At 46.3% G+C, this 14,001-nt stretch overlaps 7 protein-coding genes across 7 annotated transcripts; 5 read left to right on the top strand and 2 right to left on the bottom strand.

The window, feature by feature from the left end:
• Nucleotides 1-794: 794 nt before the first annotated feature.
• I302_103550 (uncharacterized protein) lies at nt 795-2,136 on the top strand (the record flags this gene model as incomplete). Its single annotated transcript, XM_019188918.2, has 5 exons — nt 795-925; nt 1,019-1,103; nt 1,180-1,301; nt 1,383-1,580; nt 1,746-2,136. 5 exons carry the CDS (start codon nt 795-797, stop codon nt 2,134-2,136), a joined length of 927 nt encoding a protein of 308 aa, XP_019048480.2.
• Nucleotides 2,137-3,668: 1,532 nt separating this feature from the next.
• Nucleotides 3,669-6,442, top strand: I302_103549 (uncharacterized protein; the record flags this gene model as incomplete). Its single annotated transcript, XM_065869687.1, has 11 exons — nt 3,669-4,327; nt 4,396-4,441; nt 4,508-4,596; nt 4,651-4,671; nt 4,742-4,773; nt 4,837-5,065; nt 5,142-5,625; nt 5,699-5,867; nt 5,937-6,199; nt 6,273-6,353; nt 6,416-6,442. The coding sequence occupies 11 exons, from the start codon at nt 3,669-3,671 to the stop codon at nt 6,440-6,442; spliced, it is 2,100 nt and encodes a 699-aa protein (XP_065725759.1).
• A 577-nt stretch (nt 6,443-7,019) lies between these two features.
• On the top strand, nt 7,020-7,566 carry I302_103548 (uncharacterized protein; the record flags this gene model as incomplete). The annotated part of the gene is made up of 4 exons (XM_019188915.2): nt 7,020-7,069; nt 7,147-7,249; nt 7,315-7,485; nt 7,546-7,566. 4 exons carry the CDS (start codon nt 7,020-7,022, stop codon nt 7,564-7,566), a joined length of 345 nt encoding a protein of 114 aa, XP_019048477.2.
• Nucleotides 7,567-7,870: 304 nt separating this feature from the next.
• Nucleotides 7,871-8,416, top strand: I302_103547 (uncharacterized protein; the record flags this gene model as incomplete). The annotated part of the gene is made up of 5 exons (XM_019188914.1): nt 7,871-7,970; nt 8,042-8,113; nt 8,194-8,211; nt 8,295-8,310; nt 8,380-8,416. 5 exons carry the CDS (start codon nt 7,871-7,873, stop codon nt 8,414-8,416), a joined length of 243 nt encoding a protein of 80 aa, XP_019048476.1.
• Nucleotides 8,417-8,581: 165 nt separating this feature from the next.
• Nucleotides 8,582-9,706, bottom strand: I302_103546 (uncharacterized protein; the record flags this gene model as incomplete). The annotated part of the gene is made up of 1 exon (XM_019188913.1): nt 8,582-9,706. The coding sequence occupies one exon, from the start codon at nt 9,704-9,706 to the stop codon at nt 8,582-8,584; it is 1,125 nt and encodes a 374-aa protein (XP_019048475.1).
• A 666-nt stretch (nt 9,707-10,372) lies between these two features.
• Nucleotides 10,373-11,301, bottom strand: I302_103545 (40S ribosomal protein uS8; the record flags this gene model as incomplete). The annotated part of the gene is made up of 4 exons (XM_019188912.2): nt 10,373-10,509; nt 10,592-10,714; nt 10,994-11,093; nt 11,269-11,301. The coding sequence occupies 4 exons, from the start codon at nt 11,299-11,301 to the stop codon at nt 10,373-10,375; spliced, it is 393 nt and encodes a 130-aa protein (XP_019048474.2).
• Nucleotides 11,302-11,825: 524 nt separating this feature from the next.
• On the top strand, nt 11,826-13,450 carry I302_103544 (uncharacterized protein; the record flags this gene model as incomplete). Its single annotated transcript, XM_019188911.1, has 3 exons — nt 11,826-12,040; nt 12,148-13,036; nt 13,106-13,450. The coding sequence occupies 3 exons, from the start codon at nt 11,826-11,828 to the stop codon at nt 13,448-13,450; spliced, it is 1,449 nt and encodes a 482-aa protein (XP_019048473.1).
• Nucleotides 13,451-14,001: the final 551 nt, after the last annotated feature.

Below are 14,001 nucleotides of genomic sequence, written 5' to 3'. Positions count from 1 at the left end.
TGAAAGTGGACATATTATAATAATATGGCGGAAGACCATAAGGACACGTTTGGCAATCACGCATCTTTCCACAACGCACAGATTGCAATTCCGCCCGTTAGGTAGTTTAGCTCAAACAGCCTCGTTCGTATTGCGACTTGTTTTCGTCTCGTCGATAGTAGCCCATCGTGAACGATTCATGTTTAGCTTCAGATAGACTGATTGTAGACTCCGAACAGACGTTTCATCGACGAGGTCATTGCAGATATTGATGATATAGTGCATAGTGCAAGATGAGACGTTTGGGGATAAAGGAAGGAAAAGGTGGTCGACCTCCACCTTGGCACGGATATCACTCATTTCATTACAACTTGGATTAGCGGGATCAAATCTCCAAGTTTCAGTCAAGTTAACCATTCTCAAATCCCGTTTAGGCACTTGAGGCCATGTACGCGGGCCTAATTTGGTGCTCGTGACCGACTTGTGAGATGATATGATCGAAGATGAAGGAATGCATGAAAAGTCGAAAATTCATCATCATCATTATTATCCTCGTACCAAATAGAACATAGCACAACCATAGAATACTCATTACCGTTGCTACACACCAACATCATCAAGCAGCACTCGTCTCTCAGCATCAATATTAACGAGAAAGAAACGCTTCCACCTCCAACTCATCTGCAAGGAATATCAGTGGAAAACTCGAAAATTGTATCTTCAGCAATCCATTAACCACTCCGACCATCCTTCACCCTATCTCCATCACACTGCCCTCGGACGAACATCTATAATCACACGATTTATTTCTTATAATGGCTCAAGGCAATGTCCCAACACGTCGTACAACCTCTTTATCCGGATCAGCCAGATTATCCTTGAGTGTGGGCAAAACAAATTCGAATGCGCCTAGTCCAGCTTCGGGGAGACATCCATTAAGGCAGGAGTGAGTGAGATCCAGTCATCGTACATATACATATGTGGTTGTAAAAACATCAGATACATATGAGGATAGAAAAGCTGACTTGCAAGAATTTAGCTGGTCTATATCGTATGTCCATCGACCACCAGGTGCGAAGGTCGAATACGAGAAGGAAATTAGGAAAGTAGCTACTTTTGGATCTGTACGTGGTGGCTTCCTTACTCTATCACACACGAGGAAACCCTCCAAGCTGACAGGCTATGTGGTATGTTGCATAGATCGAGTCATTCCTCCACCTATATTCTCACATCACCCCTCCCAATGAATTACCGCCAGTGACGGACATCTTGGTGTTTGTAAGTAGGATTGGAAGACCTGGAGTGTGGGAGGAGATGCGAGAGTGAGTATTGAACTGACGGGCACGATATTTTGTCTCATCTGTCTTTCCGCGGCTACGATACTAATCCTAGTTACTGTTCAGCGGGGGTAAATTCACCATTCGTCTCGTTCACCCTATTACGCCGTTACTATTCGAAAACCTGCTTTTGGCGCTCATAGGCGACCAGTTCGATGAAACAGATAATGTCGTAGGATGTGTGTTGAGTGTGAGGCAGGCAGAGGATATCTTGAGTGTATGGGTAGAAGAGGAGAGTGATAGTGTCAGGAGTGGGGCTCTGAGGTGAGTATAGTGCTGCTTTTGTCAAATCACTTCAAGTCCGGTCTTTCTCCTCTGTGATAAGAGATGTGTATAAACTCCCCGCACCCCAGCTATCTCTACTGATCATATATCAATCATACCGTACCAACATACACTGACGTCACGATTCTCGTTTAACCCGAATAGAGAAAAGATTCTCTCCCTGCTCAGTCTCCCCTCCTCGACTTCCTGCGAATACCGTGCCAACCGAGCATTACTCGAGGCGACCTCCAAACCTCCATTCAACAACACCAACGCCAATAACATCACCAACAACAACAATCACGACCAAACTCAGAACGAACCATCCCATCACCACAATCATAGACAACATCAACATCAACATCATTCTCACCATAATCACACGCATGCTCATAGGGAACACACGTACGACAGGGACCGTGGGGAGGGAAGAGGACACTGGGGAGGAGGAAGGGATAGGAGGGGTCAAAATCAAAATCAAAATCAAAATCAGACGAATGTTGGAAGTGGTGCGATAGGAGGAGAGAAGAAGGAACCTGGTTCTTGGGGATTGTAGCATTCGCAGTAAAACAGAGAAATGGGAGTATGCTCAGTCGAGTGCTGTCGCGCCATATCAGAGTATCTCGGTATGCAATAATATGAAATTCCACTTTTTACTGATCAATCGATTCGTGTTATCACGCTGACCCCTTTCCGATGAGCGAGATTCAAAATTGCTCTGAGGTGGATAGGTCAAAAGGTTCCAATCTAGCTTGAAGTGGATTGGATCCGATATCAGAGCAGGATATACCTTGGCAATGATGGTAATCAGACTGACCAGTTCTACATTCTCACGCATCGGTTGTGGCTGACACACAGATGCAAATATACAATCCACTAGTATCAATACCATTTGGTAACTGTGGCTTGTATATGTATGGCTTTATCCCTTTCCTATCTATTCGGATCGTAGGATATTCCTTGATCTCTGCATTCATCTGAGCGGCGGTCGGATGTGTATCGCTTGCGTCCTTTCTATTCCTCCTTTCCGGGTGTCCGTACAACGTATATGCAACGGAGTGTGACGAGTTGGTCGCCAAGTCAATTTGAGACATCGGAGCAATCGTGCATGTATCAACTGAGTGCATCCAGATGAATCCATCGCAATGTGATTGATTGTTTGTCTATTATGTGTTTTGTACAGGTGTGATGTATAAGCACACACGAGAGGCGATGATGCTACGGGAAGTCTTCATCATTTGCTTCCGCGGTACAGCGCCTGATACTACTGCAGTTGTTCGCAGTAATAGAGCAAGTCTCGAACGTTTTATGATTACTATCACTCTCGATACCTGACTTTGCAGAAGTGCATCTCGAAGCAACACTGACTACTGACTAGACTAGGAACAATTGATGGGATGAAATGTGGGAAAGGAACGTTAATGTAAGATGAAACCAATCTTCTTTCATCTCCCCTTCCAATCCATCAATCCATCCATCTATCCATCCTTCTTCTCTTGTCCTTTGTGATGGAGCTACACTCAACTGCGACTTGCCAAGGGGGATATATACCGGTAGATGATGGATTATTCAATCCCAACACTGATATGACAACATTGCAGAAAGGATTTGCGTCCATACAATACGCAATGACCTCGGTTTCATATGACGCCTCATACCATACAAGGATAGTCGGACCGAGAACTCATGGTTATACTTTATCAATTATCGATCACCAGCGGTAGATCATACCAATCCGAACTCCAATCTTCCATAATCCACTGATTGAGTTACCCTTTCTTCTGGGTTTCTACTTATGACGATATATATATATAGACCGATAAGAGGATGATCGACGATTCATTCTCTTTACCATTCCTTCACACCCCTTTCTCATCTCTCATCCTACTCCACCCAATTACTCATATAACACATTAACCCCTATACTCACATTCGCCCGACCTTCATAGGGCTTTGTACATTGACGAAACTTGATTAAGGAAACGATATACTTGCAGGTCGAGTATACTGTGTACCATCCCCTAGGTCAGCTTCAGCCACTTACCTTACACTGTTACATCCACCAAACACCTAACAATCCCACTCAAAATGTCATACTTGAACCCCGAGTCCACCTCTCCCACATACAACCTCTCCTCCTCATTCATATCGAAGAGAGCAGCCTGGGGAGGGGTAGATGCCGAACACCCCTTCGAGATCCTCTCGAACCCTGAAGAAGTCCCGCCCCTCTTCATCTCAATACTGGTACTCATCCTCTTCGGGTTCTTCTTCTTCTCCAACCTACCCAAATTCATCTACCGACTCGCCTCCAACTCGAAAGGCGGAGAACTATTCAACGGCATCAAACTATCTTCGAAACCTCCTTCAACCTCTCCCAACGTCGTTACGGGGGGTTTCGCATTGGCTCAAACTCCTATTACCGCCAGATCAAGAGCATCCACCTTCGTTTCCACCTCGGTACCTCAGTTTCCCAATTCCGAAGGTTCGCCAATATACCCTTCACCGACCTATCAGACTCCCACCACCGCTACGCCACTACGAAGTTTCAATACCTACCCTTCACCCTCATCTGAGAGGCTGATCAGGAAGACCAACCCGCCCAGAAGCCTTCCCTCGTTAAGTAGTGTGATACCCCTGGGACACTGGCTGGACGCCTCCATACCCCTGTTGAGCTATACGCTAGGCCAGACCTTCGTATGTCTCCTTTGGGCTGGTTTGATCGCTTTGGCTTTGTTCTACAACTGCAAGTGAGTGTTTTGTGTGGGGGGGGGGGAACCTGTAGTATTGAGGTGACTTGAGCTGACGTGAGGGGTAGTGTCGTAACTGAGACGGTACGATCAGGGTTCGTAGCTACCAATCAGGTGAGTAAATGTATTCTCTGAAGTGTTTGTAAACCTTCCAAATACTAACACTCATCGATCGACTAGCTACCAATCGTCTTCCTCCTTGCTGGCAAGGTGAATTGGATTGGGTATCTCGTTGGAAAGGGTTATGAGAAATTGAATTTCTTGCATCGGTGAGTGGAGTGTCACCTCGTCACTTTGCCTTATCGCTGACCATCCTACTGCAGATTCGTGGGCCGATGCATCTTGTAAGTATTCGCTCTCCCTCTTCCTCTGCTTGGTTCGTGAGCTTGCCCTAATTGGTATCTGACTGAATAGTATTGCATCAACCTTCCATGCTGGTGGATATTGTAGGTGCCATTTCCCTCTCGTTCGTGTCTCAATAGCTAACACTATTGTACACCATAACATAGTGGTCAAATGGCTGAAGAAAGGTGGTATCACCTACGTGTCCGAAGCATCGCAAAAACCATTCATCATGGCCGGTATAGTCGCCTGGTCAGCTTTCGCATTCATCGGCTTGACTTCCATCCCGATAATTCGAAAGAGGATGTACGGGCTGTTCTGGGCTTCTCACTGGATAGGCTTCGTGACTGCTATCGTAGCGTTGATGTTCCATAAGCCCTATACCGGGTTATTTGCGTGAGTCGACCATGTCCTTCCTACACCTTGGCGCTGAAGAGAGACGTGTGCTTACTGGTATATTAATAAACTATAGAACGATCTGCCTCCTCTTATATACGAAAGATCTGATCCTCCGACTAATCCTCAAGACCCGTGTCGTCCCCGCTAAAATCATCGCTTTCCCCGCCCCCTCGAGCGACTTATCTTCCGGATCGACACAAATCATCCTCCCCCTCCGATCAGGCTGGAGAGCAGGTCAACATGTCTTTATCCGTGTTCCCGCTTTGAGGGAGATGGGCGGTATGGCGTGGTTGGAGAACCACCCATTTACTATCGGTTCAGGAGAAGGAGGCGAGTTGGTGTTGATAGTGAAGAAAGCGGGGGATTGGACTAGAAATCTGTATGATTTCGCATTGAGGGGTGGTGTAGTTCGATTATCCGTATCACCGTCACCGGAAAAGGACGATGGGATGAATGAGGTTGACTTTTCTCAGGAGGATAAGAGGGATATGAACCTGGTTGAAAGGGTTGAAGAGGTTTTGGGAAGGAATTGTAAAGTCCTAGTTGAGGGACCGTACGTGAGTCCAGCCCACACCTTTGGAGTGATGCTTGAAGATAAGATGTTTTAGCTAATTCTAAATGGGTGAACAGGGAGGACCATGCTCGACCGTCTTCGCTAGTTATTCAGGTATCATGTTGATCGCCGGAGGGAGCGGGATCACCTACTCTCTAGGAATGTTCGAAGACGTAATTAGGAAGGCCGAAGAGGGGCACTTGAGAGCGAGCACCGTCCACTTCGTATGGGTCGTCAAAACCTATGGTAAGCCAACTATCTCTTCGCTCAGTAATCAATCAAGATAGTAGAATAGCTCATAAAGGAATATCATAGAGCACGCTCTGTCCCTGCTTAATCACCTGGAAGACCTCAATTCCCGAGCGTGTCAAACAATCTTCAAACCCCTCATCACGATCTACATCTCCCGCTCTTTCCGTAGAGAGACATTCACACAGGGAAGTATAAGGTTCGTCACTGCACGACCGGATTTGCCGACGGTCCTGAGAGAGGGAGTAGGGAAGACGAGGAGCGATATTTTGAGTATGAGCTGCGCGCCTGGAGTGGGCAGTTGTGGGATGATTGTTGGTGTTTGTGGGGTTAGTATGCGTTTCACATTCATATCGTTAGTAAGCGGGCGCAGTTCGAGGCTGACAATGTTGTGGACGACAGCCTAGACGGCTCATTGATGGTGCTAACTTGGCGGTTAGGAGTGTATCTTGGAAGGACAAAAGGGATATTGGGGGGATTACAGTAAGTGTCAAGAAGCAGCCCTTGGGTGGACGTTATACTGATGTCAGTGTATATGATCATAGGTACATAACGAGACTTTCGGCTGGTAGATACCAAGGTCATAGAAAGTTACGAGACATTAGCGTGTGTATATGATTCGTTAGATTACATCAGCTAGAATTTGCGGAGAAACGTATAAAGCCCGGTGCTTTGCGGTTGATATTCTATGCTATACCATATGGTTCATTGTTGGTTCGAAGTCCCACAAAGGTTTGAAGAGCATATAAATTAGGATGCCTTTGGTAAAGGTATGATCGAAAGGGATCCCTTTGAGCATCGACCGAGCAGAAGGCCAAGATCGGAGTGTAGTTACTTTGGACTTTCGAAGTTTGAGTGGAGTGAGCACAAAGGAGTACAATCTTCTGATTATTGTATGATCTTCTAACTTCATCAAGGTTGAGGCTGAAAGCATGCTCAGTCCATGAACTTCCTCCAACCAATTTCCAAAGACAACTCAAATCCATTTTGATATCGATCCACGTCAAGTTTGCTTCGAGACGAGGTAGGTCGGTCTGATAACATCGCCAAAAGTGAGTGATGTAGACCATTCATCATATCCTTCTTGAATCAATCAAAGTCTTCAGGATTGTCCTGATGAAAACCGTTGTCATTCACCATGTAGTGCCGATGAATATTGCTCCTCATCAAATCCATCATCCCTATGTCAACCCCCAAGAGTGAGTGCTCAATTCCCCTTCTTCTCCCTATCTCTCTTCATTGTTAGGTCGGGTGTTGATCTGGTGCTTTGATGTAGGATACCATTCCCCACCATGACCCTACCAGGAGGAGGCAGACTAGGTGTCTTCCCAGCTGTGAAAACTCGATTTGCAGGACCGAACGTAGGCTTTGGAGCGGGGGTACGTCGTTCTATTGTCTCCTGCTCTCCCAACCCTTGTCACCGCTTATATTTATAAGCTCAAAGCTCATGGGCATGCCTCACCCGCTCGATACTCCGCTCGCATGGGGTGTAGGAACGGGGATTGATAATACCGCTGCGTCTTGGAGGAGGTACTATGGTGTTGGAGGGATGTTGACGGGGTATCCGCTTTATGGTAGATTACCTGGTAAGACTGGTGTAGGGGGATATTGGGGGGTGAGTGATCATCATTGCGATGTTAGTTGAATCGTATTGATCCTGCTTCTCTACATGTAGGGCTGGCATATGCGTGATTGATAATATCATAGTGAGGAACACATGTGTTATGTAGAGTATAGGATCCAAGGGTTGTTGCAGTTGCACGTGGTCTCAGTCAGACCTGACGTCATCACCATCATAATTCAGATTCAAGCTGCGATTGAATGTTTGCGGTGTCGTTGTGCATGTTTTGGTCTTTTTTGGTCTATTTTGAGCAAACCGTCTTTACATTCATATACATATTTTGTTATCTCCACTACCATTGATAACTTATCTAGCTGTCATATCATACACCCCTTCACTACTTGATATTCACTATTTCAGCACCTATATCAACACCACCATGTCATATCAACTCAACACTCCTTCTCCAACCCTCCAAGCTCAACCCTCCATCGAACAACACTATGTGGCCAAACAACCTTCTGCAAAGACTATGATGAGTGGGTACAAACATCACCGTGTTAGGATTAGCTCAGGGAATACCATACTGACTGGGTTGTATTGCGACTAGATGCCAAGTCAGCAGGTTCAGAGGAGAGTAAGCAGACGGAAGAGACTATGCGATTGAGGGGTGGTTGTCCAGGTATGTCAATGGTCTCGAGCGACGGTGTGCATCATATGACCCGAGATCAAGAGGCTGACATGTCCTAACCGGCTGAATAGGTCATTTCTGCGGTTTACGTGAGTCCCATGATCTCCCAGTATGATTTCAGACCCATGTAGAATCGTTCAGCATACTGACGCAATGTCCTTTGCGGCAATAGCGATCCTCCCATGTCGGTAAGTTCACTCATTGACCATCTGCGGTGAGGTGAGATTGGCAGCTGATCATCTCTTTTTGCGTTGCAGATGCGATATCTGTATTATCCCTATCCCATGTTGTTAAGGGCCAAATACTACAGCAATTATCACATTCCATTTACACTTGTATCAATTCCTATCAACACATATATACACGACCTAGATATTGTAGCTACTATATGTCTCACGAATGACCTTTGTTTCTACATACTCCCTTGCGTGCGTCACTGTCTCAAGTCCAAGTGAACACCTAATTCGGCGTGTTGCCCCGATCCAAGTGGAATATCGGATCATCCTCATCCTCATTGCCGTCCAAAAGCTCGTGTGCTCGAGAAGAGAAACACGAAGTTTGACTCTCCTCTTCCCCTTCCCCCTCTTGCTTGTCCTTTACCTCGTTGCTGGCGTTCTCCGCAGAAAATTGATCGTCCACGTCCATCTTAGGGGGTATCTCCACCATCTTATTCGCCGCACTGACAAACGAGGACGATTTGAGAGGCGGAGCCTTTTCCAACGCCTGTATGAAGCCTTCCACATCCGTACTGTCGTCTGGGCATCTACCCTCAACACTATTGGCAAGTTCGAACCCATCCGTCACTCCCCCCGTGAATCTACCAAGTTCATATCGATGTTTCATCCTTGCGAATCTCTTCTGCTCCTTTCCTTTTTCATCATACGTCAACATCGTATAAAACCATCTTTCGCCGTTTAAATATTCCTTCGACTCTTCATTGTCCTGTCTGTTCTTCAACATCATCTCATCCCCGCAAATGCATGTCGCATTCAACAGCTCGTCGGGAATGGCCAAAGGCGTGTTGGAGTATGGTCTTGAGACTTCAGTGTAGGCAATTCGACATTCGGATCTATCAAATTTCCATGCACTCCATTTATCTATCTGCTCTTCCGGCTCTTCTTCACGGCATGGATAGAAAGAACGCGTCGAGGTATTGTACGGTCGTACCAATTTTTCCAACAGGTTGGTACGGAGCCTAGCATCTCCGTGAAGATGAATCCACCACCTGTTATCCCCCTTGATCGATCCATTTGTATCTCTTATCCCGGTGCTGACGGGGGGAACAAGGAAAGAACGAAGATCGCTGACTGACCGGTGAGCTACGGTGGCTGTTCCTGCTATTGCGTTGGCAGCTGTTGATATTGCGTCCATACCCAATCTCGAAACTTGCTTGGTCAATGTCTTTGCGGTTGAGCGATCCAGAAGGAGCCCTGATGAGTCCTTGTGAGGTACGCGTGTACCGTACGCCTCACTGGGGATCCTCTCACCGTCGCTGTCGCATCCGTCAACTGAGGAGAAATCATCGTCTTCTTGCTTGTTGCCGGGGACGTCCCCTCCTTGTGCGTGAGGAGGAGAATCGTCCATCTTTCGTATGGTTTACGATCGAGTGAGGAGTAAAGTCGGTATACAGGTATATGAAGGCAAAATGAGGATATTTTTGTTTTTGTTTCTTGTGAGACCAATGTATAGAGGGGATTCGATCTCTCTCCGAGAGAATATGTGCGATTTACGTACGCTTCGAATAATCGAGTCGATATTCTATCCTCAGGGGACAGTCTGAAGATACGCGTAGCGTTCAAACGCATATCAATCTTCGTTCCCTTCATTTCCTCTCCTCGAACCTACCTGATATGATAGGAGGGACCTTCGAAGATCGCATTATGTTCATTCTCCGCTGAAAGTCTAGACTTATACGTGGCTTGTCTCGCGTGATCAGCGTGAGGATCAACCGACCAAGTCGGACGAAGTCGCTGAGCAAGCTCCTGATCGGTGCCCTGAAGAACGTGATCCGAACATCTCGGTGGGAGGGTAAGCGTTCGTGTCAATAACGCGACTCTTCCAGTTCCAGCTCAGTATTCGGTCTGACACGAAGTTCGATAGGTCAAAGGATCAACAGACAAAGGATGTGTGGTTATGAATCTTCGCAAGAGCGCTCTCAAGAACCAGGCATAAGCTGAAAAGACCTGCAATCACTGGAGAGGAAAAAGAAGCTGTACCCTAAAACCTCAATGCATAAAACATCCTGCTGATCTAGTAGACGAAGGCAAGGATCTTACCACCGACGTGCTTGTTTCTGGCTTCTTGGTGGTCCATGATACCGGCAGAGGTGGTGAGGATGATCTTACCGAAAGATCGAGCGGGGAGGAGGAGGGCAACCCATTGTTCGACTGAAGGAAGGAGAGGTAACAAAGTCAATATCATAATCTACATGAACCTGGAGTATCTAATCAAAGTGGGATGTGTACTCACTAGAGTCAACGGCGATGTTGAATCGGGGGGAGATAACACCACATTTGTTCAATCGACCGTTAAGTTGGATAACGACCTTTCCACCTCGGTGGTCATCGATGATCTCGAATTCACCAATGTAACCTATATTCATTCAACTGTATCAACATAATGCACCGGATGCAGATGTAATGGGATGTTCCCTTCTCTCGTGATGGTAGGTGATATTTATCAAAACTGGCCATGCGGCCTCGAATCGCATATCATCAAGATGAAAGAAAGAAGGGAAATAGATGGATATTCCGGAGACTTAAAGCCTCGCCTCGGTAGGAGTAACGTGTAAAGGCAGTTATACTCCGGGTGTAATATGAATGATTTAATGAGAATGAAATATGGGTACGAATAACAGGTAAAAACACTCACCGTGCTTTTGCATGACGGAGAGCACCTTGATAACTACCTTTGAGGAAGGTCTGATGAGAACTTGTCTCTTTCCTCGTCTCTCGGCGTTGACGATGTTGTTCTGTGACATACGATGAGTTAGCGCCATTCCCTCTTGCAAGTTTCTCCTCATCCCCGGCCTGTTCCTTCGCATTCTCTACTCCGCCTTCTTCCATCTATTCGCCCCCTCAACCTCTCTCGTCTCACCATCCTCCTTCTGTTCCTCACACAACTATACCAAACAGAAATCCACATACAAGGGCATCGTTGAGTACGGAAGCTCGAACCATTTTGACTGATTTTGGGTTTGTTTTGGGTGGTTTTTCTGTGGAGTGTAGAGAATAAGGATGTATGAGCTGAAAAGGGCTTTTGCTAACTCAGTGCGGGTGTGTCCTTACTTAGACAGCCGTATAGAGTATCCGGTGAGCAAAAGGGCTTTTTTTGGTGAGGATGGTAGAAGGAACAAGAGTATGCAGCAATAAGGGGAATATCAACGTTAAACCAGTATGCAGTGAGCAGCAAGCAACGAGTGAGCACACTTTGGTGAAATTTGCCATGAGGTGCGGAGTTTCCTGGCTTGCAAGCAATAATACCGATGTGGCACTAGATCCATGATGAGAGTAAAACCATGTGGAGGACACGCGCTTTGTGTTTTGACGAGATGAATCTGAAATGTCGAAATGTTGAAATCCAAGCTGGAATTTGGTGATTATTGCTTTTGCTTAACATGGACGTATACATGGACATGGTATAGCTTGAAATATCACTACACTGGAGGGACCGAGTAAGTCTTGTAGAGGAGTAGAATCTCAGAATGGCCCCCTCCACGAAAACAGCTACTGGGTCATCCAACCCTAAATCCGAAAACATTCCCGTCAAAGCGGTAACTCACGATTCCACCCAAACCATACGAGCCCAATCGAAGAAGGACAAAATCAAGGACAAGACTGGTCAAGATGGGGGAGATAGAGCAGGGATGAGCAAAGAGGTGGTGAAAGCTGTTCTGGCCAGTCCGTTGACAACTACTTGGTATGTTCTTCCCGTGGTCCGTCCAATTCACTTGATCTGTCCCCAAAATCATTCGCACCTATACCGTATCCGGGAGTGAGTTGACTTCTCAAGTGTACTTTATATAGGCCAAACATTCCTAAACATTTTCAGACCGCTACTTTACACGCTCTAAAGGAACTCATACCATCCGAAATTGCGGATTACCACGTATCAAGAGCGAGATGTCATCAACGGGAGAAGCGAATAAACCGAAAGATCATGCGAAAGGACAAGAATAAGAAGGATCAAGAGGTATCAGACAAAGATGGAGAGGATGAAGTCATGAAAGGAGTGAATGGTGCTTTGAAAGAAGGGGATCAAGCTGTAAGATCTAAGCGGAACTCCTCTGGACCTACCTCCAATGAGCCAGCTACTAAGAAACCACGATTAGACCTCTCAGAGGCACAAGACGGATCATCTACACATAAACCTACCAAACCCGAAATCTTATCTCACATGGTCCTAGGTATCAACGAAGTTCTCAAATCATTAGAATCTCAGATTGCAGAACTGAAGATCCGCCTGATGATCATGAGCGATGCGTTGGACGGCAAGATCACTCCGACCGCTCTCGCTCACAGAGGAAAGCAGAAAACCAATTACCAAAGTCACTTGTTACCTACCGCACCCAGATCACCATCTTCCTCGCCCGAACCTGAACTCGCAGATCAACATGGTGCAGATGAAGAACAGAAGCCGGTATCATCATCTCTGGAATTTATCGTTGTCCCTTTATTGTCAATAAACCCACCTTCCTTAGTGTCGTCAATCCCACAATATTGCGCTACATACAATACGTTGGTGTATCAGCATAGTCAATTGACAAAGATTTGCAGGACTAGACTAAAGGCTACTGAGCTTGATGAAGTCGTTGGATCCGAGAGGGAGGAAGCCCGAGTCGTGCCATTAGGAGCGGTTGAGAAGGAGATTGCGGAGTTGGTAGGGTTAAGGAGAGTCGCTTGTCTAGGTATAAGAGTGAGTTTTGCCTTCTCCATCATATCCTATCTTATCTTCTTTGCACATTAGCTGAATCCGAATGAACAGCATTCACACCCATCAATATCCATTCTTCAGAAACTTCTACCCAAAAGCGTCCTTCATCCACCCAGACATTCAATCACCCTGCCCATACCCACATCTTCCCTCTCGATACACGACGGTAATATCACACATCCAGTCAAGGAGACAAAGACAGCGAAAACTCCAATGGCAGGTGTGCATTACGCGGATCTACACATCAAGGGGATCAGGACGAAGATGCCTGTTGATAATACCGCTAGGAAAGCCAAAAGGATGGAGGAAGTGAGACGGAAACGGGTCGAGGCGAAGTTGAAGAAGAGGGAGATGAATGGGCAGCGAAAGACGGGAGAGAAAGAACAGAAGAAATGAAGGCATCATTTGTACTATTGATGCAGAGTTAGCCTTGATTAGGATGTCTTGGTGTCTGGAGATGTGATTGCATATACGCATAATACTACCACTTCGCGACCCATGGTATTATCTACCAACATATCGTTGTATGAAGGTCTCATTTCGTCATGCAGCTTCGTTGGTACACCTTTATACAAGACATATCAACTCGTTGCGCGGTTCTTGCCAGTCGAGCTCGCCTCAACCCGATAGGAGCATTGCAGATCGAATGAACACGTCATCACAGCACCTAGCTTTCCCTCAGGTCTCGTCGCGCAACTTGCTAGAACGCACGACAGAGCTGAGACAGGCTGTCATGTGTATTGACACTCGATCAAATGAGCCTTTGACCGACGTTGGATATGTTACTCCGAGACCAGTTAGTCTCAGTCCCTGATCTATTTTTGTATCCGCACAACGTCTGATCGAGAGGTGTGAGTATGTGCAGTCTAAATTAGAAATCCCGGTTTTTTAGCATTAGTCATACAGGATTTGAATCAGGGGTTTGTAAATTTGGGATCATTTTACCA

Source organism: Kwoniella bestiolae, chromosome 2 (genome assembly GCF_000512585.2).
Source record: "Kwoniella bestiolae CBS 10118 chromosome 2, complete sequence".
In the NCBI taxonomy this organism is placed as follows: domain Eukaryota; kingdom Fungi; phylum Basidiomycota; class Tremellomycetes; order Tremellales; family Cryptococcaceae; genus Kwoniella; species Kwoniella bestiolae.
The sequence above is the reverse complement of the archived record's forward strand: the minus strand, read 5'-3'. Positions and strand labels throughout refer to the sequence as shown.